The sequence below is a fragment of the Chelon labrosus genome, assembly GCF_963514085.1.
Source record: "Chelon labrosus genome assembly, chromosome: 20".
Lineage (NCBI taxonomy): Eukaryota > Metazoa > Chordata > Actinopteri > Mugiliformes > Mugilidae > Chelon > Chelon labrosus.
Window position 1 is genome coordinate 9,932,989 of NC_140353.1, and position 24,213 is coordinate 9,957,201.

Here is a 24,213-nt window from a genome sequence, read left to right on the forward strand (position 1 = left end):
TGCACTTCCAATTAAAATCATTGTAAGTCATTTTACAGCAAATCGTTGGCCCAGCTTTCGAACAGCTGAGTATATAAAATGTGATAAATTGTTTGCATAGAATCTGAAAAGAAATTAAAAAAAAGCTTAAAAAACATTAATTACTGAATATTTATCTGCGTTTAAATTGAGCCTGACTTTCAAAGAATTTTCAATTTTCCCTCATTTGGATGAAATGACGTTGTTCTTTCCAGGAAACTTCAGAAGAAATGATCGGGAAAATAATTGTTAAATTAATGAACCATAAAGGAAATCGTTACGAAGAATACTTCTCTCTGTGCTTGCTTGGCTACAGAACCGTTCACCTACAATTGCCCTGTGCAAGTGATTCTTCAACAGTGGATGGTAGCTCATACCGAGACCGAACGTGGTTCCCTACTTATTTGACCACAGCCGCCATGATGGCTCTACTACATGTTGAGCTGTAAACTGTGTCAGGTCAGATAAAGCCCCTTTAAGAGACGTGACTTCATTTCAACAGCAGTAATTAACGCCACTTTCTTTAATTAATCAGAGGAGTCAGAAGAAAAGAAGCCGTCTTCTCCTACCTGCCCTCTTTCTGTACAAGTCCTCCTCAGACCCAGCAGGTCTAATGATGTTCATACTGACGGTTCCACAGCCTGCTCCTCCCCTCGGCTCTGGTCCCTGACCCTCGACCCCGGCTGGACCACGGCTCCGCTCCTTTGTATGAGGCTCCCACCGACTTCAGCCGGTCGTAGGAGCTTCCCAGTTGCTGAGCGTCCCCGCTGGGTAGCTGCCGTCTCCGAGAGGCCGGGCTGTGGATCAGGTTTGGACTGGGCTCTGGGTTGTCAGCAGCCTGGAAGAAGCAAATTAGATAAAGAATTAGATAAAAAAAAAACTGTTGACAGCCTGAATTGGCAGCTGCAGCAAGTCCTTATATAATAAGTGGATTACTTTGGCATGGCTTGGTTTGAGACATTAAACAGAGGTCCTTCATATCCTTTTGCTGGAGTTGTATATAAGAGCTCCGGGCATTTTGTTTGGATGGTTTGGGGCCTTGTTTGGAATTCTTTCTTATGTGGGCATTAAATACACGCTGTTTATGTTAACTGGTGTGTGACAAGGAAAGTCTGCCATGTGGACTCCTGCCAGGGGAAAAAATCCCCAACCAAAAACCCCAAACATACCCCAAGCTGAGAGATTTATAATTTGGTGGGCTGACTAGAAAACAAACCCCAAGTTACTAGTCTGTGGCGGCTACAACGGCACGTCCCCTCTCATAACCTCAGTAACCCTGCTCGGAGAAAGCGAGAGTTAGATGACGATGCAGTTCCTAAAGCACACAGAAACAGCACCCCGCGCCTGTAATTTCAGCTTTAAAAAAGCACCATAATTAGTGACATTTGGTGGGTTGGAGTTGGATTCTGGTGCCGTTTTAGAATGCATTCTCACTAATTGGCTTTAATGGAGCCCTGCTGGACTGCCTCTCTCCCGTCTCCAGAGGTAAGAGACAGGAAATCAGTCACCGGCGAGCGCTGCCAAGTGGGCGTGTGCAGTGTGGTCACTTCCTGCTCCACTCGCAAAAGGGGAGGAAGTGGCATATTCTCCTTCTATGGTAAGCCACTGCTGCAGGAGCGCTCGCAAGATTTCCCTGAAATGGACTTAAAGTGTTCCTCGTTGCTCTGCGGGAGTCTCGTACAGTACAGCGCATAGTAATGGAATTTAAAAAAATAACACCTAAAACAAATATAAGAACCAACAAACGTGCGAAATTGTATAAATGGGTAAAAGGACTGAATATAAACAAATAAAATAAATGTTTTAGTAGCAGCAAAAAAAAAAAAATACATGTGATTCACACTTAATCTATAATTGGGAAAGGACGTCAGTGTCCAATAAATGATGCTAAATGTGGAACAGGAAGTGCTGCCGTCATCACAGAACAGCTCATGAGAGCATATGAATGTTAAAATCAAGAAGAGAGAAAAGGTGGAAATGGAAAAAAGACAGAAGGCACATTGTCCTGAAATAGTTTTCAGTGAGTTAACGTCATTTGTGGATTTGTCAATACTTAGGCGAGAATATAGAGCCCACTCTAAAGCCAAGAACGCATAAATACTGGAAACTGGGGGAACTAGCTGACAAGCTAAAGAAAACAACAAACCCAAATAAAGTTATAATATCTAGCTATGTGCACACTTAAGCCCGCTAATGAAAACATTATATTTCTGATTTATTCATAATCAAACTGAGTTACGAGCTCGAGTATTTCTTTGCTGGGATCAGTGACTTCCTGGAGTTCCTGCCTACATCTCGTCATCTTTTCCTCTTTTACTTTTTCGAATGAAATATATGTTTTTTTTTTCGTCTTACACTTGCTATAATGATATTTTCTTGCCTTCTGACAGAGCCAGAGGAGCTGTTTCTCTCTTCCAGTTTTCAAATTACGCTAACCTGCTGCAGCTCAATATCTGCCGTAGAGGCATGGGGAGCATCAATCTTCTCGCCGAACCCTCAAAAAGCGAACGAGCGCTTTTCTCAAAATGAAGGGCCGTGCCTCTAAGTGTGTTTGGCTCGACGCCTGCGCAGATCCTTCATTTAGCTCGCTGTGGAGTTTCAAGAGAAAAGCTTTCAGTGCATCAATACGTTACGAGTTCACATTGAAAACTAAATAGAAGCTGTGAGAAAGCTTGGCCCTCTGACGCAGAACGACAGCCAGCAGATTTAAGAAGAAAAAAAAAAAAAAAGATGTTGGAACGTCTGCAGAACAAATTATACCCCTCCTTTAAATCTGTCTGCCCTTGGTCTTCAAGTTTAAGGAACAATGCCGCATGGCCAACCCAAACTCTTAAATCTGCTCTCAGCGAGACAATACCCCTGACGCTCCAGGTGAAATGTTTCAGAGGAGGTGAAACTTCTCTCTGATTTACCGAGCTGATGATGTGTTATTTGTTATGACTTGTAAAAGCCATTCATTTATTGCTTTTCATGGCTTGCTTGTGCAGTGATGCCTGATGTTCTAACCTGCTACTGAAACCCCCAACAGAGCTAAGCTCAGTCGTGGCACAGAACATTTTTTTTCTGAGGGATTTATCTGTGCGGGTCACATCGGGCGAGGAGTGAAGAGTAGATCAGCTCTGACTGCACTCGTTACTTCGCCGCACACTGGTTTTTGATTCAGCAAAGGATGTTTTGGCATCCGGCTCGCCGGCCGTATCGGCCCCGCCGTCCTCAGCCAAACATAAGTTCATGGCTCATTCACGTACGGGCTGAGGTTTCCTAGGGCTCAGTCATGGGGAATGGGGGGAGCACTACAATGCTGTTCTGTTCTGCAATCTGAGGTGAGGAGTGACTGCTACAAAAAAGCAAGCAGTCACCAGTTTAACACTGACCCTGTTCAGCTTATTCCTAAATTTGGTCACTTCATTTTCTAGCATCTCAGAGGTGAAGATTTGATGTTTTTTTCTTTGTCACACGTGGTAGTAAAACAAATATCTTTGCATTATGGATTTGTCATATGCATGCCGATTAGATTCTACAAACACTTTAGTCAGATGTAAGTATCTATGACAGATGAATATTCATCTCATTCCTTCTGCTACCCTCTTCTTTCTCTCTTTTTCTGTCTCTACCCGGCCAGCATCAAGCAGATGGGTCCCTACATACGAGCTGCTCAAGGTTTCTTCCTGTTAAAAGGGAGTTTTTCCTTGCCACTGTCACCTTTGTGCTGGATCTGGGGTTAATAATCCTACTGCACACCTTGTCCCAAAAGAAGTGTTTCCTGTTAGGGCCCTGCAGCTGTGGGACTTTTTTCAGTAAACTGCATTTATTCTTTTAAATCACAGTTTAAAACTTACAGATTGTCTGCTTTTTATCAGCTTGTATTTCACTTTTTTTTTTTATTATATTACCATTTTGTAATGTTGTTTTGAGATAAGTGCTACAAATAATGATCATAACAGCTCTGCTAACACAGGCTGACGTTTAATATTATTGGTGTTCACAGCCTTAGCGTCGGATATTAGCAAGCCACCATTTGCTAATTAGCAGCGAACACAAGCAGCAGCTGAGGCTGATCAGAACGTCTTTAGTTTTCTTTGGTTGCAAACCAAAATGTAAGATTTATACTGAAAGGAGGCCAAACTTCCAGAAAATTTATTCCGCAGATGTCAGTGATAAATATCTGCGCAAAATGTCACGGCAATCAGTTGTTGAGATATTTCAGTCTGGAGCAAAGTGGGGGGGCTGACCGAACAACATATCCATTGTAGAGCCGGCATGGCTGCACACAATCGGCGCCGGCCTGGACAAACCAGAAACCGCCTGTGAGCGCTGAACAGCGGCCAGGATGATATGATGGCCGTGACCTTTCACCAGATGAAAAGATGTCATTCTCTGTCCCGTAAAGCTTTGAATAAATGACAAATTAATTAAACATGAGCTATGGAAAGAAAGCGAATCAATAAGCTATCAGACTGGCCACGCAGCTCAAGGGTACTTACAGGAATTGGGAGTGTTGTCTCCTCCCTGATGACTATTGATCCATCGACAGCACCTCGTCGGTTGACAGTAAGCAGATTTTCAGTCTGCTCGACTCTCACCGCTATTTTTTTTTAAACACCACTTATAAAAACTATAGATTTTAAGCTCTAAAAAAAAATAAAAATCACTGTTCCGGTGTTCATATTTTAAACAGCTGTTTTAACTTTAAAGAGAATGTAGGAAGAGTAAATACCTAAAACTAAAACACATGTAGACTGCGGCTTTGATGGATCAAAGTCTGGCCAAAAATAAAGGATCCCCGGTTAAATAACAATCAGAGGGATGTCAGCTAATGATGACTAGAGTGGCTCCATCTTTATCCTTCTAATAATAAAAGCCTCTTCTATCAACCTTTGACACTGCAATCACAGACTAATACCGACCTTCCACTGTCCTAACTACAGCTGTATTTATCCAAGCCTCCTGGGAATGGATGCCGTTCAGACCGCTGAAATGTTCTGAAGATCCAAACCAAAGACGATCGGCTCCGCTCCAAGACATGCTTCAAAGCCTGCTCATGTTTTGAAGCTTTTTTTTTTTTTTTTTTTGCACTGTGGCAATTTTTGCTTATAATTGCTATCTAAATTGAGTGACCAGTTCATGCATCAAACATCAGGATGCACGAGCTTTAACCGTACCGCAGAGTTAACCGAGTGGCTTTAGGAAATTCCCACAATAAAATTACAAAGTGCTTGGCTGACAGACAAAAAAAAAAAAAAAAAAAAAAAAAAAAAAAAAGGGTTGCAGATTTTTCACATTAGCGCTTGTTCGATCGCCTTTGTCCAGAGCTCCAGGGTTATAAAAGGTGAACGAGAACAGGAGATGTATGTATCTAGGGTCAAGGTCTATGCGGTGAAACTGACCTTGGTGGAGATCCTCAAATTACTGCAGTCATTTTGTTCATATCAGGCCTAGATGACAAATTGATCCAGAAAGCATAAAAGGAGGCGGTGGGAGGAGGAATCATCTACCGAACAACAGCTGCTGACACTCTACGAGTCTATATCAGTGATGAAAGGGGCATTAGAGGGTTGTGTCTGATGAGAGGGTGGAGCCCTGCAGGCAATTACAGCTCCAAGGCCGTGTAAGCTGCTGTGTTTTTATACAGCGGTTGCTGGAATTATTGATGCATTTATAAACCATTTACTCTGATGTTGCAATGTCTCTGTCTGAATAAAGGAAGACAATAAAGTACAGCGACACTGGTGAATGTTTGTGTGTAAAGCTAAACCGTGACCAGTATCTCTTGTGGACTGCTAAGATCTGCTGGATTTCTTTGATTACTAGGAAAATACTGAGTAGTTGAGGCCTTAACATAGTCTGGGACACATCTTAACCCACGACCCTGACCCTGACCTGGCCAATAAAGGAATCAATCATAGCCTGAGCATAGCAGAAAAACAAAATCATCACAGGTTGGTTATATTTCTGTTTTACATGTTTATCTTATTGCAAATGACACAGAACAGGATGGACGAGACGTTGTGCGTGTCTGTCTCCTTGGCGACCTCTGGTTTATTTAAAGGGGAAGCCACAGGGATCTCGGGCCTGTTGTTGAGCCTATTTAGTCAGACTGACAGACTGATGTGTAATTACAGCCACGGAGCCCACTCTTAAAAGCCGTGGCTCATCTGCATTCGATGCTAAATATATTATATACTAATAGACAAGTAAGCCAATACTGCACTCCATTAGTAGCTTTCACCTCGTCTTTCCGACAGCTTGTACGAACACTCACACTCCACAAATATAAGTTCTTATATAGCAAAAGATGTGGATGCAGGAAATAGCTGCAAACTCACAACTTTGTCTGTATTATGTGAAGGTGAGGACTTAGTTGAGCAGTATTTGTGTGGAATGGGACGGGCAGGCGGGCAGAGCCGCGCACTGTGATGTGGTGGCACATTTAAATACAAGAAAGCTATTTTCTTCTCCTTGAGGTTTTCCCAACCTTCTTTTCCCCCTGTTGAGGCCTTTTTCATTTCCATCTTCCCTCTTTCTTTTTGTCCCACCCTTTTCTCTTTGTGCTTACTGGGGCAGCGGGAGCGGGGCCTGCAGAACTGCTGCGCTAAGCTTGAAGACACAGGGCCTGGCGTCAGGGAAAAACACAAGCTGAGCTTTAATGCAAAGTGGACACGCCAAGTCCTGCGGCTGAACTTTCTGGATTCTTTATCTTCAGCTATTTGCAGAGTCGTCGCGAAAATACCTTTACCTGTGTGCCAATTTTTATCTGATGGAGCATTTTAGAAATTAAATAAACAATAATACCTTAGTACAAATATAATTATATATTAATAAGTATATTTTATTTTTAAATGTTGCCTTTGAATGTAAATAAATCCCACTAAAATACTTTTCAACTCGGCGCTAAGAAGCGCTTCCCATACTAAAGAAGACTAATAGATGTTAAATTAATGAATGAATGATTTGTATAATTAATAAAAAGTTGGTTGCCCTACCAGTGATTGTTGCGTGTATGAACGCCCCCAGGACTGAGAGGTAACAGGTGAGTGGGGTACGGTCCTTCCCAAGCCTGATGCTTCCACGGAGGGAGACTTGCCTCTGCGAAGCACTGGTTCCTCGACGTCTCTGTTGATCCTTCGCATGTACACCTGGAATAATGAAAAACACGCAAGCTATCCTTTTATTTCTGCCTTTTTGTTTAACTCTCTCTCAACTCATAATAAGACTTTGTGTTTATTCTCCCACCTCTGCAGGCGATGGCTTGGCTCCCTTCTGCGCTGCAGCGTTCCCACCAGCCACTGGTCCGGTGTTTATAGTTTCTTCAGTGTCAACGGTGGTTGCCCGGTAAGCCCTAACCGTCACCGCAGCTTCTGCTTCATCGTCAGACCCGACATCCGCCATTGCCCTTGTACCCCCTCTTCCTCGACCTGCCTCCTCCACGGACCCTGCGCCTTTGTTCCTCCAGGTGCTTCTCACAGTGACATTCTTCATGTCTGATAAACCGTCTTCTTGCGGGGGCTGGCTTTGTCTTTGGCTTGTCCAGCTGGTGACAGTGGTGGTGCTGCTGCTGCTCTCGAAACCTGATTCAGTGTCGTTGAGGTCTGCAGGGGTGGTGTCCGGGGACGTGAGGCTGAAGTTGCTGCGTTGGCAGCACAGGTGGCTGGTGGTGGTCTCCACCCTGGAAGTGTTGTGGAGTTTGGACCTTGATGAGCAATCACTGTGGTTGTCTGCCCCACAGTCCTCGTCCTGGCACGGGCGCATGGTGATGTCACTCTTGGGTATGGAGATCTCGTACGGGATGGAAATGCTGCCATGGTGTTCACTGCTGGGACCTAAAAACAAGTAGAACTGGATCAGAAATGTTCCCAGATATGTTCCTCTAATAGATGCAATAACCTTAAAATATATAATATAATAAACCTTTGTGCAGTTTAGTTAATAACCAAGGAGCAGAAGTTAGCAAATGTCAGTATGCTACTCCACTAAAATAACACAGTAAACATTATGCCTTCCAAAAACTCATGTAAGCTCAGCGTGAGCATGCACATACGTCGTATGTTCATAGCTGTGAATGATTAACACCTACCTATGAGGATGTTGCTTGTCGACGTGTGTCGTTCTTTAACATTCACAGGCTCGCTAGACACACTGCTGCTGCGACTGCTGGTTCTAGAAGAGCTTGGGTCACTGGGGTAGATGGTTATACTACTGGTCATTTTACTAGTAGTGGTCACGACGGGTTTGGTGGAGATCTTGGGTTTGCCATTTGTAGACAGAGGCTCTGAAATCATCATTTCCTTTCGGTCAATCTCAACAATAGCAGGCTTGATGACGGCTTTTGACCGCAGCGACTCTCGCGGGCTGCACACTCGCTGGACCTCAATCCCCGACGGAGTATGTATGGGACCCGGGTGGCCTCCCTCAGCTGACTGTGTCCTGCTGTGCAACTCTTCATCGAATGAGCTCCTGGAAGAAGAACCCTCCGACTGGGAGTCGTGGACATGGGGGTATTTAGCATACCTAGAGGCTGCAGTCCTACTGCTTACAGTTGTACTAGTCGTCTCAGTTACAGGGTCTGGTTCAGAGGGCCTTGAACCAGTAGATTCGGTTTCAGAGGCAGAGGAATGACCCTCTGACCCCTGGTCACCGGGCTGCAGCGGAGCGATGCGAGATCTGTAAGCAGTGTACGATCCATTTGCTTTGGATAATGTGGGCGTGGCAGATACAGAGGCAGACTCCTGAACCTGGTCTAGTGATTCCTGATCTGAGGCAGATGCTGTTTCCTTCTCTAGCGCAGAGATACTGTTCATGTTACTGGAGGTGTCAGGTACTACGTCAGAGTTGTTTGATTCACTGTCGCTACCCACATACAACTTTGAGAACTTTTCTCTGCTCTTCTTAATATCCCCATCCGTCTGTTTGTGAGGCGTCCTCAGCGGCTTCTGGTCATTAGCTGCTGGAGGGTAGCGACTGAGGACAGACGCCTTTTTAAGATCACTGGACGCTGTATTTACATAGCTGTATGTGGCCCCTCTAGTCTTCTCCTCAGTTCTTCCAGCTGTGTCTCGTATCCCGTTATCAGATGAAATCGCAGTAGTTGTGGTTTTGGGCGTCCTTCTGCTCTTGTGAGCAGGACTGAGGGCTCTCCGCGCAGATTTAGGAGAACTCTCCTCTGAGTGGCTGAGCTCTTTGTTCCTCAGTTTGGTTTCTCTCCTATGCTGAGGGGAGAGCTCCCTGTTCCTGTGTTTGGGGGAGCTTGGTTCTGAGACAGTTGCAGCACTTCTATATTTAGGCTTCTCTTGTCTGAAACCTGCCTTTACAGTAATCTCCTCATTCTCGGCTTTGCCGTTCTCCAAGACTTTAGCGGGACTGTTGGGGCAAATGTTAGTGCTTCCATTGCCATGTTTATCCATGTTACTGATTCCATTTCCTCCTATTCCACCTTTTCCGCACAGCTGCGTCCTGAGCTGTTCCACCTGCTCACTCAGTTGGTGAGCTCGGCTTCGTTCAATCTGGAACTTTTCATTAAGCTCACCATTTTTGGACTCAGAGTTTTTCAAATCCTCCTCCACAATCTCGAGCTGTTTAAGGCGGTTCTTCAACCTCTCCACTTCCTGTGTCAGCTCCTTCACCTTGTTGTCCTCCTCTTGTGAGCCTTCAAGACTGCTATTCTTCTCATTCTCAGATTTGTTCACAATACCGATGTTGTCACCTGACAGTTTCAGGTAGTCAAGACTCTTCTTGCGTCCGCCCAGTTTGCTCGAGAAGAGCCCTGATGACAGCTCATCTTCAATTCTTGACCTCATCAGGTCTGGACGACCGGGGTCTGTCGACATGCCAAGGCGATTCTTCTGGTGGTCCAGTTTTTCTGTCAGCTTAAGAATGAGCTTCTCATCCTCTCTTTGTTTTTCCAGTAGCCTCTTACGCTCACTCATGAAGGTCTGAGTGAATCCCTTGAGTTTCTCAAGCTCCATAGCCAAGGCCTGCTCTGCTTTGTCAAGCTTCGTCTCAGAGCCCTCCACTTCCTTCAAATGGGCTCTGAGTGTCTCCAACTCAGACGAAAGCTTCTTGGTCTGGTTCTTCTCTTCATTGAGGCTTAGGCAGAGCTGGCTGCAGTCAGACTTGCTTTTCCCAAAAGCTTCTTCCAGTTTCTCCAGTTCGGCCATCCTCCGCTGAAGACGTTCAATCTCTGCCTTTAGCTCCTTCGTAAGGCTTTCCTCCTCTTCCAGTTTCTCTCTAACTGTCCGGCACAGGTCCTCAGCTTTCCGTACCTCCTCATCTTTACCCTGGATCTTCAGGAGACGTTTCCTCAAGGCCTCCACATCACCAAGCAGGGATGAGTTGCTGCCTTCTGCCTGGATGATCTTGTCCTACAGTGGAGAGAGTTCAACCATTCATTAAACTTTTCTCTTTACTAAATTCATTGCTTTTTAAACATGCATACGCAAATATACGATCGGAAGTTAACTTGTACTGACCTGTAGGTCAAGCAGCTCATCTTCAGACTTCTGCAGCTTGGTGGTTGCCTCTTCTAGTTCATCCAGTCTTCGGCCAAGACTCTGTAGCTTGTGCCGAAGGTGGCGATGCGTCATGTCTTTATGATCAGACATGGCTGCAATATTATCAGCGTTGTATCCGTTGGGTTTGTTTTGTTGTCCAAATTATGTTATAACAGCGTGTTGGGGAGTCCACATTTGTGTGGTAGTGATAGCAAGCCTTTTAAACTCTCGAGGAAATGTTCTTCTTGACAGTCTGTCTTCTTTTCTTTTTGTAACGTCTCTTTAAGACTTCAAAGATCCTGCAGAGTGGTGTTTAGCAGACAAATCTGTCATCTGTAGGAGGGAGAGAGAGGAAACAACACTTAGTCATCCCTAATTTGTCAATGACAATCATTTGCATTCTCAAAAGTAGCTCAGCAAGTGAAGCAAGGGAGTCAAACAAGGTAGAAATTAGCTGAGTGCACCCTGAGCATGGTCAGCATTTACTTTTACAGTTCTACCCATTTGCAGTGAGACATGTAAAATAATAACAATGACGCCTAAGTTGACACATGTATCTCACTCTCATTACATTTTGAAAACAGTACCAGGATTTAGTTTCTTAATCACCGTGAAGCTAGATGATCTTTTCATTCATAAAAATAAACATTACGTTATCCGTAACAAATGCGTGATTCATCATTGGGACAATAAGGCGGCTCATACGCCAGTGCCACCTCTTTTCCTTTTTGCCCTTAAACGGCCATGTAATTCACCTTGGCTGTCTTTTGAAGGAGCTGGTGGTGGCGCAGCTTACATGTGTGTGGATGGGGGTTTTAACATGTCTCCATAGCGCTGTGCACACAGACGCACACACCCACACACTTTGTCATCTCCCTGCCCTTGTGTCCAACATTGATTTCTGCTTGCCTGCCTGCTTCTGCTGACAGCAGCATATCTCAATAACACTGGTCTCCTCTACTATGTTATCAGCCCGTCACAACACCACACTATACTTAGTGCCTTGAGAGAGCAGGGATAAAAAAAGCAGACAATTCAGAAATGTCATAATTTCTACAAGTAAATATATTCAAGCCATGTCATCCTCCCTATTTATTTTTTATTTTTTTGCCAGTACCACTATATTAAAAGGGGGAGGGTTATGTTTCTACAGCTAGTACAATGTGTTGCCTCCCATCTGTAAGGCCAGCATGTCTCAGTGTGATGAGAACACAGCTTATTAGCACACCGCAGTCTGCATGTCAGCAGGGACCCCCATAAATCTAACAGTCAACACTTTTGTCTCATGCATGATTCAGGTAGCGGGCTCTCGACTCCCGCTTCTAAACCCCATTACTTCCCTTCCCCCCTCCATCATTTGCAGAGCTTCTCCTACTGACCACAAGGGAAAAATCGACCTGAGGGTAGGACACAACATCTGCAGACATCATCACTAATCAGCCCCTAACAACAAGCTCCATGTCTGCCCTTTCCCCCGGTTTACACGACCATGTTCAAAGACTGCCTTTCTAAAGCTACAAACCACTACATACAAAGACTTTTCTTTTACGTTAAATTACTTCAACAGCTGTAAAAACATCAACCAGTGCAGTAAATTTGCTAAACCTTTTTTATCTATATGCACCATGTGCGTAGATGGTACGCGACAAGGTATAACATGCCATTATGGTTTACTCCAAGACAGTGTAATATATTTTCTATAGTTTCATTTGGTTTAAAAAGACCAAACCCCTCTTCCCACAGTTCATTAAACGTCTTGTTGAACACGACTCACAGCAATGAGCTTTGAACGTCGGCATGTCAAAGATTACTTTATGACAAGCATGTGAACTCAAAGCGTTCAGCTGTAGTGTTTTAATTATTTTTTTACTTTCATGAGGTCTGGTGGTTTGGTAATCTGCTCAGTGGAGTTTGAGGAAACAGAAAAAGAGCACGGACCGAGGAGGAAGAAAGATGTTGAGGCAAAATGTTGGGAGAGAAAACTGCTAGCATAGCTGTCCACTTGAATGCCAAAACACCTTCGTCAATAAGTAATTTTGTGATGCACTTTTGTGAGGTATTGCTCAGCTGTGGCTTGTTAAGCGAGTTGTAGACCAAATTCTTCCGTCCTGAGTGGTCCAAAGCTGCCCTGACTGATCTGTTTCCAATGGAGTAAAACTACTATGAGCCATTCCCATACATCAAATAAAAACAGCAAGTACTCGCAGGTATAACATATTTTAGTTCAACTTTTTATGACAGCTCCTCAGACTGCAGAGTGCAGCTCAGGGAAAATATAACCAAAGAGAATTCCTGAAACTATGTACCCCATTGTCATCCTAGACAACAAAACTTGATAGTATTTTTTCCACTCTGGCGATCCTACAGTCCTGACCAACAATCCGTCAACTTCTGTCTTTATTATTTTGGGTTCATCATATTCCTGATTGTCTAAGGGTTCAATTCAGGTCCCTTAAAAGAAGCTTTGGTCGAGCCCCGTGCTGGTTAATAAAGGCGTTTTGCTAGGTTCAGTTACTCCTGTCTTGGCATGCTGCCTACCTCTCCTCTCATTCTCCCTTTATGTCTTTGCCAGTTCTCTACCTCCCTCCCTCATCTCTCCCCTCCATCTCTCTCTGACACGCACACCAGTGCGGCCAAGTGAGCGCTTTTAAGGGGTGGCAGTGCGTGCAAAGTGACTCTGGCAAGGGCAAACCTCTGCCAAACCAATCAACATACCTGATTCCCTTATGGCAAGCCCAGGGCCTCATTAGCTGCATTCGGGACAAGACAGGAGGGAATTGGAAGGACGGTGACAGAAACGCAAAGAATGAGAGTTGAGGAGGAAAATGAAAACAGTGCAACCGAGTAGTATTCACTCTAAGACCATAAATCCCTTCATTTGGAGGCCTTAATATTCCTGTGATTCTCCACACCCGCATGCTCACAAATCCGCAGGATCTTCCTAAAACATTTTATGTCTCCATAAAGAAAAGGTACAACAATGCTTGGCCAAGAGCATGTTTCAAAATGTAGAAAAACAGGGATGAGGTAGGAAGTAGGGCAGAAGGGGGGCTGCTGAGGTATTCCGAACGAAAAGTTTTATTCCCCTGTTCTGTGCTTTGTTTGACAATTATGGGAAACCTGGAGGGGGGTAGGAGCTGTGAGGCAGGGAAACTGACCCTTTTTATGCAGACACATTCCTAATGATGGACCAACCAGGGCACTGCCAGTCCCTCCCTCTGCTTCATCTGCTTTTAACCAGGCCACTGACAAACTCTGAGACCCTTCTCTCTGAAGAAGTCTATTCTTAACTGGGATCCTGTCGGGGCTTTAGGTTTATTCTGTAAGTCCATACAGCATCTGAAATGCATGATTCACAACCATATACATTCTGTATCAAAGACGTAAATCAAGCCGTTCAGTATGAATGTATCCTGAAATCAGGACAGGATGTTCCCCTCTTAGCTTTTCGCTCCTTTCTGCAGTTCTACTGTTGTTACGTCAAGAAGGGCGCTTAAACTGTTGAGCAAGTGTCTACACTAGTACCTCTTTGGTGACTGGGCGTCAACTGAAGCGAGCAAAGTGAATCTAGAGATGGCGACGCCGGCAGCAGACAGAGAGAGAATAAACTTAGAACAAGTGAAGGTAGCAACACAAGGACACAGTGTCGCTGATGTGAGGCTGAATTACCAACCCAAGTAAAGTAGGTGACTGCCTCAGGGCCACAGACCATTCAGGGCCCGTGTGAATCACCGTGCAGCTATTAGTTTGTGGTAACACCATGCTCTGATAAAGGGCATTGAATAACAGGCAGTCAAATAGTTATAAGATGAGGTAGAAAGGTAGAAAGAAGAGGTCTAAAGAGAGGTATTAGTTCGTCTCTAATTGTTTTACCCTGAAATATGGCACACTATCCTTGTGATTTTTTACTACCCATAGTCTCTAATCAGTTGCTGATCAATCAGGAGGCAGTAAAATGGTAATAACACTTGTATACGATGTGTTGCAACCTGCACTACAATCCTTTTGATAACAGCATTTGAGCTTTGCAGCCCACGGAAAATGGCTGCCACGTGAATCTTGTTAGTGTCTGCGTGAGTAACAAGGCATTAACCGAAAATATGAACCAATAAGCGGAGAGGTTTTTGTCTCAGACCAACAACACCAGAAGGATCTGGAAGTAAAATGTTGTTGAAGAGGTTCATCAACTCTGCCTGTGCTCCCTCGAACACACACACACACACACAAACACACACACACACAGACACACCAAGGTTACAATCATACACCATATCATTAAGGCCTTAGCCACTCTCTTCCTGCCTGCCTGTAGCCTTCAGTACATTCTGTTCTCTCCATGAAAAAGAGAAGGAAGGAAAGAAAAAAATTCCCCTCTCTGTTGCACTTGACGTTAGGTTGGGTTTGAAGCTCTTCTGCCTCATAAACAGTAGTTAATAAAGGGCCCCAGTCCAATCAAAATGCCCCGACCACATCTTCATGTAGGGGGTTACTGCCAGTTTGAATGTGGGAATGTGTGACAAATACCGTGTGTTTGTGTGTATTTGTGTCTGCGTGTGGAGTGACAACTGCAGTGGATGGATGCTGGCGCAGCAGTGGAAGCCACAAGATGGTGGAGACCTGATGCTTGGCCTGCATTTTTCCATTTTTCCAAGAAAGAGAAAACCGGCATACCATAATGTTCGGTTTGCCGTTTCCTGTGCTGTCATGTTACTTTTTTCTCTGTTTCTTTCACCCCTTCAGTTGTGCACCGTTTCTGGAAAAATGCTAAAGAAACGAAAGGCAGGCATTGCGTTTCAGCAGAAAAATGGATAAGGACCTAAGGTCATGCAGCTCGCTCATTAGAGCAAGTTGAACAGGGATGGGAATACCTACTTTACTTCAGTTTTTCCCCAAGGTCTGGGGAGAAATGGCTACTTACACAATACGTACTGAAATGTGGTGAAATAGTGGGTAAACAAGACGTCGTCTCTAGTAGAAAAATAGATTTGTCTATGGGAGAAGACATGGAAGGTAACCACAATACCACCGTAACGACAAAGCGCATGCTGTCTGCATGTCAGAGCAACTTCACTCAGTGCTAAGATATTTCTATTTGTTTTTTTGTCCTGCTCTCTTCCAGTAGTTACTTTATTGAAATATGACTGAAAGCAAAATAATAAAAAAAAGGTAAACTGATACAGTATTTATTTTGCTTCACGAGGCCTGGCTGCTGATGACCGGTATCACTCAGCATGGACACTTTGTTCCATTTCATTTTGGACTCCCAGACGTTTGTAGACTGTCTAAACCGGGGAGAAGTGACAAAACCAAAAAAGAAAAATAGACCCAATCCAAGCCCATAAAAGGTCATATGGCTGAAAATCACTAGCACAATATACTTGTCTTTTGAATCCCAAAAAACAGAGGCCTCAACAGAGTCAAACTTGATAAACCTTTTGCCCAAAGGTCCCTCCCCTCCCCTGTTAGTCTACATCAAGAGTCCTGTTGCTGGGGCTTAAATCTAGCTCTCTGCTTGTACCAGTGGGCGTGATAAGAAGATGTGAGAGGGAGGAGAAAAAAAAGGGAGGGGATGTGAATGAGAAATTCCACAGAAAGTAGAAGAAGGGTAAGACAGATGCGGCAGGTTGAGAGAAAAACCCCAGAGGAGTTAACAGCGTTGACCTGTTCTCGGAAGCGTATGATGTGTCTACGCATTGACTAACTTTTTGGCTTCAACGTTTGTGACCTGATTGAAAGACTTTGAAGAGGTTGAATCAAACCTAAAGCCCCCAGAGCTTTTTTGGCTGCGCTCCTAATCCCAGTGGCTGAATAGTACATTTGAGCATGCTCTTCAACAGAAATCTGCACTACATGTGGGATTACATCCACTGCACAAGCCACTGTTGCTACAAGAAGAAGCAGAGTTGAGGAAGGATTTTGGATGCTCTATTTAAAACAGCAGCAACTGAAAATACTAGCCAGTCAGTGGCTAGGTTGTCCTCGGGCGATATCTGCTGCCAAGGAGATCTGGAGCAACTTAAATCCAGTCAGTTTAATAGAAACACAGCTTATAACGCAATTACACATCTGCTCCATCGCAGTAAATCCCTGTTACTCACTCTGCTAACATCCTACCTTGGATTTGTGATTTGATCTAAATTAGCTGAATCAAGTCTACACTGGTCTAAAAGGTACTCAAAACTAAACTGATGAAAGTCAAAATTATATATTAGCCAGTTTTGGCCCAGATATACTGCAACTTATCAGCTTGGAAAGATAATTTATCTTGGTCATTTAGACAGAGCCTAAAGGAAAATGGAAAAGTGTCCATGCATGCAGCATATAATCCGAAGGTATCTTATTTAAAGATGATTATCCTCAATGATAAAAAAAAATGCTTCTAGGGCCAAGGAGGCGGGTTCGTTTCTTGCAGGAAAAATAAAGTCCTGAAATCTTTTTAGTCCAAATTATTGACTAGTGAAAACCTCAACAACAGATGAGCAAAAGCCACCCCCACCCCACCCCCCACCCATTAAATTAAATGTGTCTGGACGGTTGCTTTGAACAGTAACTCAGACACAAAATACAACACCCTTTTCATGGCAGTTCTTTCACTCTGTATTAGATAAAGCTGGTATTAGGCCAAACCCAGACATCTATATCGATACTGTGACCGGAATCCTTTAAAAGCTTTAATTTTATTTAAAGCTGAACCTATAAATAAAATCCACGGCCACCGGTAGCTGTTACTAACACACTTGAATGTGTGTGACTGTGTATAAACGCTTGCATATGTGCGGCAAGAGGAACACAAGTTCAGAAATTCTTTTGTTATTGGTGTAAACACCCAAATTTATGTCCCGTGTGACTTGCCATCAAGCTTTCTCTGAAATACTTCCCAGCTCTAATCCAGCATGTCCTCAGTCTGCTGTCCTCTGTGTTTGGGGTCAGAGGTCGCCGACACTGTAAACATGTATAACACTCCGCAAGAGGCACTGGGGCAAACAGGAGTGGGGCCCTGATTAGGAGAGCAGATTGCGCCGTTTCCTACTGCAGCTAAGCCGAAGCCAAGTGAAATAAACTGCGCTGTTACGGATAGAAGGCAGAAAATAAAATGTAATATGTGTTGCTTAATAGTGTGGTAGTTATACAGAAAACAAAAGACCTTTAGAAGTATGAGAGAGACAGTAAAATTGCCACTTAAGGAAACTGTGCACTGTTTGTCATGTTTCCTTAAATATCATGCACAGTCATATGAAGGCACTAAGAAATGTAAAAGTACCTTGTGGGAACGCACACACGCACACACAAAGGGAAAAAATAACGCCAGATAAGTATGTGTCATGGTGATTTCACACATACACACAAACCAATAGGGACTGCTGACCATTACAAGCAGAAATTCTTGAAGTGCTGTCATGTGGAATGAAACCATGGGAAGTCCCAGTTGTGAAGTGACAGACAGGAAGACTCCAGTAGGCGACGTAACTGTTAAACCACACTGTGACATTAGTATGAGCTTTGATTAGATAGGATGACCAGAGAGGGACGGACGAAGAAAGACAGAGCTCATGGACGACGAGCTTTTAAATCCCTGCTAGATAATGATACAACATAAGCCTATTTAAAACAATGATCAGCTTACTGATACGAATGGCATAATCAACGAGACAGTATTTATAGTTATGTAAATAACACTATACAGACATGTCAAGGACATTTATTCAGTCATTCATTCACAAAATAAGTAACAACATACACATGCACCGATCAGGCATAACATTAAAACCACGGACAGGTGAAGCAAATAACATCAACTATCTTGTGAGAATTCGATGTTCTGCTGGGAAACTTTTGGACCTGGCATTCGTGTGTAGATGTTACTTAGACATGTACCACCCACCTAGACCAGACCCCCACCCCATAGCAATGACAATCCTTGGTGGCAGCAGCCATCCCCAGCAGGATGTAGTCTGACATCCTGGCACACACACAAAAACGGTTTAGGAACAACTCATAAAAACATGAAGAACAGCACAAGGTGTTGACCTGGCCTCCAAATTCACTAGATCCCAAACTGATCAAGTATCTGTGGGATGCTCCACAGAGGCCCCTCCCCTCAACCCATAGGACCCAAAGGCCCCCCACTAACAACATCCTGTTTCCAGACACCACAGGATACCCTCAGAAGGCCCATGTCCATTCTCTGATGAGTCACAACCGTTGACTGACTTTATAGAGTTCATTTATACAGATCAGGGTCCTCACAGGTAAAATTAAACAAACAAAAGACACATTACTACTACTCCCTCTCATTCTTTTGCTCTTAATGTTCTCTTGTTTAATCTCCACAACGCCGGAGCATGCCTCAAGTAGAATAACAACATCGTCATTTGCAAAATGAGACTCCCAAGGAGAAGTCCATGGACGGAGAAGCAAAAACACATCAACGCTGAAAGTTCAGTTTCGGTCTGACTGAACCCAAGAAACTCTTTTCCTAACATTAAGTGTACCTATTTAAAACTAATCTTCACAGCTGTTCAAACACTCTCTGCAGACGTCAGCTTAAATCCTTACATGACTCGATGAGTGCACGCAGATAAAAGCGTAATGATGAACTACTCGGGTAGGAATGTGTGCGTGTCACCGTTTCCCACTGATAAGGGAACATAAAAACGGGGCGACATGATGACACTTGTTAGAGTCAACTCAATCCGTGTACCTCTGTGTGAATAAGGGTGAGTCAGGCGGAAGAATAATGAGACGAAGCAGACGCACAAAAGTTAGGCAAGACCTGGAGCCATGAAAAGAATGGTAATTTATCCTTTAACTGATTCATCGCCTCGTACTAAAGAAGTCTTCTTCCTGTTCTGTTGTCTGAGAGGAGGATACGCACAAAAAATAAATAAATATCCAAGTTAAACATTTACAAATGTAATGCTCCATTTACAGTCGGACCATAATACTGGCGCTGAACAAAATTTAACAGTGCGCCCAAGAGCAGAAACAAATGACCTTCCAAGCTGGTGAGGTGAGATTTATGGTTCTTTACATGCTCAATCTACACCCACTAGGAATATAAATGAACCGTAAATCAAGCAATAGTCTGCAACGGTCACACAACTTAGACATCATGAATTAAACTTGATGCGGTGAATCACAAGGATTAATGAAAGGGACTTTCACAGTTGAAGAACTGAACTAAAAGGTTAGCAACTGTGTAATATTCCATTTCCTCCGTATAAAGGTCAAAGACAGCAGCAGCATCTTATTACCGCTCACTCTATTCTTTCTACACCTTCTCCATTTGCTTTAACGGACATTCGAGGGTTTGGGTGCCCGGGTAAGTTTCTTGTATCTTTCCCAACCCTAAAGTGAAACAGGCAAAACATACAAAAACTACAAATGTGTGGATGTGGACGCTCCACCTGTGTTCACCTGATGCTCCAAGCCCGTCATCTACATCTTAAACTTGGCGGTAGACGGTGTTTCCTTTCATTAACATATATGTCAATCAACTATATCGGTGTATCCCATTGTTTGTCGATTCTAAACGGAGCTTAAACAAGGTGCCCGTCCACTCCATGTCACCAAAGTTTTGCTTTGCCTCTTCCTGCATGTACCTCCCCTTTAGTCTCTTCCTCTTTCATGTGACCTCTTAAAACCCCCCTAGCCTCATTTCAGTTTCCTTCCCTCGACCTTCCTCCCGATTCCCCCTTGCCTTCCCTTCCCTGCCGCATTTACACGGAGCGCGTCAGAGAAGAGGAGATGACGGCTGATTGTCAAAACTCTCAAGTTCACGAATCTAACCGACTTCGCCCACAGCCGACACTCGCTGTCAATTTGCGGACACGTCAATAGCTCTCAACATACGGTCCGTCCGCCTTCTGCTTGGCTGCTTGGAGTCCTGCTCATTCACCGATTTCCCATTCCAGCACAGGACACACACACAGAGGGCACACAGAGCTTGCTTGGCAGAGCTTGGCAGTGCATCATAGCCTGCGCTTTGGCATTAGCAGCCTGCTGCGGTTGAATGGAGACCTCAGTGGCTCTCTGATGAGGTAGAAAGAAAGAGAGAGAGAGGCAGCAGTAGGACAGCTTAGACCAAGCGAATGAGCAGAGAATGTATGTTATAATGCAAGGTAAGCACTGAACGACTGAGAGAGCAACTGGCAGAGACAGACGAGGAGGAGAAAGAGAGAGAGAAACAAGAGGAGTGACTCCACAGAATGCAGAGCAGGTAGCTGCCAGAGTGGATTACTGCAGCAGGAATGCAGCACTGGCTGCAGGATGGAGGAAAGGAAGAGGAGACGGAGGGAGCGAGAGAGGTAGCGGGAGGTACAATGATGACGTATATCAGAGGAGAGATAAGGCCCTGAGGAATGATGCAGTTTTTAGACACTATCGTGTAACCACAGTGGCCTGCTCGTAAACGTACATCAAGGCAAGAAAAAAAAGATAAACTGAGCTCAGAGTTTTACTTCACATTAGTGTAAACAACCTACATCTGTCTTTAAAGGACTATCTCTCCTGATTATGAGAAGCCTGAATATACACTGAACAGGCATAACATTATGACCACTGACCGATGAAGTGAATACCATTGACCCATCTTGTGACAATTCAACGTTCTGCCGGGAAACTTTTGGACCTGGCATTGGTGTGGATGTTACTTAGACATGTACCACCCACCTAGACCAGACCAGACCAGGCACCCCCACCCCATAGCAATGACACTCAGCAGGATGCAGCCTGACACAGACACACACACAAAAACGGTTTAAGAACAACTCAACAAACATGAAAAACAGCGCAAGGTGTTGACCTGGCCTCCAAATTCACTAGATCCCAAACTGATCAAGTATCTGTGGGATGCACTGGAACAAGCCTGATCCACAGAGGACCCTCCCCTCAACCCATAGGACCCAAAGGCCCTCCACTAATAACATTCTGTTGCCAGACACCACAGGACACCCTCAGAAGGCCCATGTCCAGTCACAACTGTTTTGGAGACACAAGTGAGACCTACACAATATTAGGAATAATGTTCGTAAGTGGGATGTGCATCTTGAGTAGGAAGACATTCACATGGGAAACTTATTTTACTGTTGTTTTTTAACAGTTTTGGACTATTTCGGATGAAGTAGGATTTTGTCGCATCCGGAATAATGATTAAATGCAAATTCAAGTTGCACGGGAACACGCCTTGGCCACATATTGACTTTAAACGGTGGCGTGAGTAGACAGCTTCAGGAGACGTGACTAACCTGACCCTCCAGCACGCACGCACATCAGGTGCTGTACCTGAGAGCACCGATACATACTGTGTATTACAGAATATATATACTAAGAAGTGAAGTATACGCGTATGTGTGCCACTCCCGTGTGACTTCAGGCTACGGGGAAGGAAATACGGCGCCGGCATTTGTGCCCAACAGGAAACAGACTCACAAAGAGCCAAGGAGGGGCGGAAGAGGCAAGGAGGAGGAAGAGCGGGAGGAGGGGGGGAGAGGAAGGGAGGAAAGAGTGGGCAGAGGATGAGGAGCAGAAGACGGAGAAGAGGAAGAGGTGACGGGAAACCGGTGATGTTGAAATTCAGAATATTATTCTGGGAATCAGCATGTGACGCTGTGACTTGATGGATTTATACACAAACAGCTGTGGTAGATTAATCTACAGTTATTATGGTTACTATCGGAAAAGAGGACAAGACACCAAGAAAGACAAAGAGTTTACTTGGCACTGTGCTGATTTGCGTCCGTAAGATACTGGAAGCCTGAGGAAACAGATCGAAGTTTCATGACGCAAGTATTTCTTCAGGGAAAACCAGACGAACAAAGAGTCTTGTCGTCACTGCGTTTGTGCAAGAGAGTCTCTATAAATGCAGATATTCAGAAGTGCTTGTAGATGTGTTTTTGAAGGGGAACAACAGGTTAGCTGTTTCCCTGTGTTTTCAGTATTTATGTTAGGCTAAGCTCTTTACCTCCCGGCCACAGGTTAAAACACAGGTTTGAAATTAACAACCAGCTCCAAATTCCACGGAGCTTAACTATTTGTTTAAGAGACATAAAGTACAAAGGGAACTGTGCTAAGTAACTGTTCAAACATGGCATTAACATAATATGTCAAAGTGCTAAGAAAATGTGTCACCGTCTCTTTTGACTGATCTTTTATTTAAGTTTGATGACTTGTGCAGGCTTTGAGTTTGTGCAGAAACTGAGACAACCGAAATAAATCAGTGAACTTACTTAATTTAAGATGCATCCTTTTTGTCTGAAGCGAGTTAAGCTCCTCTCCACAAACTCTCCATCCTGTGGTTGAAACACAAAAAGGGCACGAGGTGAGTAAAAAAAAAAAAATGGCCTCACTGGTGATCATAATATCAAGACACACACACACACTCATGCCATCTTTCACCATTGTTGTGTTTGGTAGTTGGCAAGGCCCGGAGCCTGCGGTCGGGCCTGACAATGCAGTCACTGTAGGGCAGATCGTTCACAGTCAAGCTAACCGGCTAAGAATGAGCTAACTGCTCAGATATGGGACGCATTCGGAGGCCTTGCAATAGACTCATGCATGAGCAGACAAGCAATGTTTGGCTAGGACAACAGAAGGCCCTATTCAGTTCTCCGGGGAGGCGCTGGTACACACAAACACACACGCACCATTATCATAATCATCATCATCCTAGAAGCTCTCATCTGCTTCAAAACATGTGCAAACACACACACACACACACACACACATACACACACCGAGAAAACAACCCAGACTTGGAGCATTCCACTACAGTAGCATTCCATATGTTTGGTTAAGCACAGAGGATCCAGATTTAAGACTAAAGTCTGGACTGAATTTAAAGGATGAGAGGGAAGTGGAGGGAGGCGGAGAACTGGGGATAAAGAAGGGGGACCGAAAGAGAAAGGGAATGTTCCTCTGAAGTGTAACCAGCGCAAATTCATGTACTATATGTGAACATACTTAAATCCTATGTCAACACGGACAAGGCGTCGTATGAAAGGTTTGATTGTTTACCGAGCAAACTCCCTCTGCCGAAGAAGACAAGAGTTTGAATGCTCCAGAACGAGCAAACCTAGAATTGAGAGTGTGAATTAGAGCTTTTAACGAGGAACAGGAAATGGGAAAGCAGGTAATTGAACGGTCATTATTCATCACTGATTAACAGGAACACAATAAAAACACTCCAGACTCCACTATCTTCCTGGTTTATGTAACTGCCCCACGGACAAAACCCTACAACGGAGTGAATTTTACCACCTTGAGTGAGCTTTCAAGACCCTGATGAGCAGATTTTATTAGATTTGGGCAACACCAGGCTGGCCATTTCCCTCAGTGACAAGTCTTTATGTTACGCTAACTAACTAGCTGCATGTGTAGTGTTAAATATACAGTCCAGAGATGTTGCTCTTCCTACCTATGCTAAGCTAAATGAGGAGGCTGTGACGACTGATGCATTCAAAGACGCTTCGATCATGCGAGCACTGATGGACACACAGCATCGGTCTTTCAGTTGCTCCTGCCACTCTCAACTCCTTTCTGTGTCATCCTGTCTGTTTCACGCAGATCTTCTCTTCACAGGAAGGAGACAGCCCCCGCTGCTCTGCACTCTGCTCTGTCATGTTAGATTCATGAAGGCTGCAGAGCAACATCAACACACGGGACGACTGCTGAATCGTCTGATGTTCTCACGCTCCGTGACAACGCTTCC

The 24,213-nt window shown here is 44.2% G+C and overlaps 1 protein-coding gene across 2 annotated transcripts in view; it reads right to left on the reverse strand.

The window, feature by feature from the left end:
- The window catches only part of luzp1 (leucine zipper protein 1), a 45,214-nt gene that overhangs the window by 5,940 nt on the left and 15,061 nt on the right, over positions 1–24,213 (reverse strand). Inside the window, exons 2-7 of one of the 2 annotated variants that reach the window (XM_084568886.1) lie at positions 22,733–22,795; positions 10,485–10,838; positions 8,093–10,376; positions 7,252–7,838; positions 7,002–7,154; positions 588–856 (exon numbers count right to left, since the gene is read on the reverse strand). In XM_084568886.1, the coding sequence (XP_084425012.1) occupies positions 629–856; positions 7,002–7,154; positions 7,252–7,838; positions 8,093–10,376; positions 10,485–10,616 (3,384 nt within the window). In that variant the 5' untranslated portion in view covers positions 10,617–10,838; positions 22,733–22,795 and the 3' untranslated portion in view covers positions 588–628. The remainder of the gene's footprint in view (positions 1–587; positions 857–7,001; positions 7,155–7,251; positions 7,839–8,092; positions 10,377–10,484; positions 10,839–22,732; positions 22,796–24,213) is intronic. The other variant, XM_084568887.1, reaches the window with a different exon arrangement.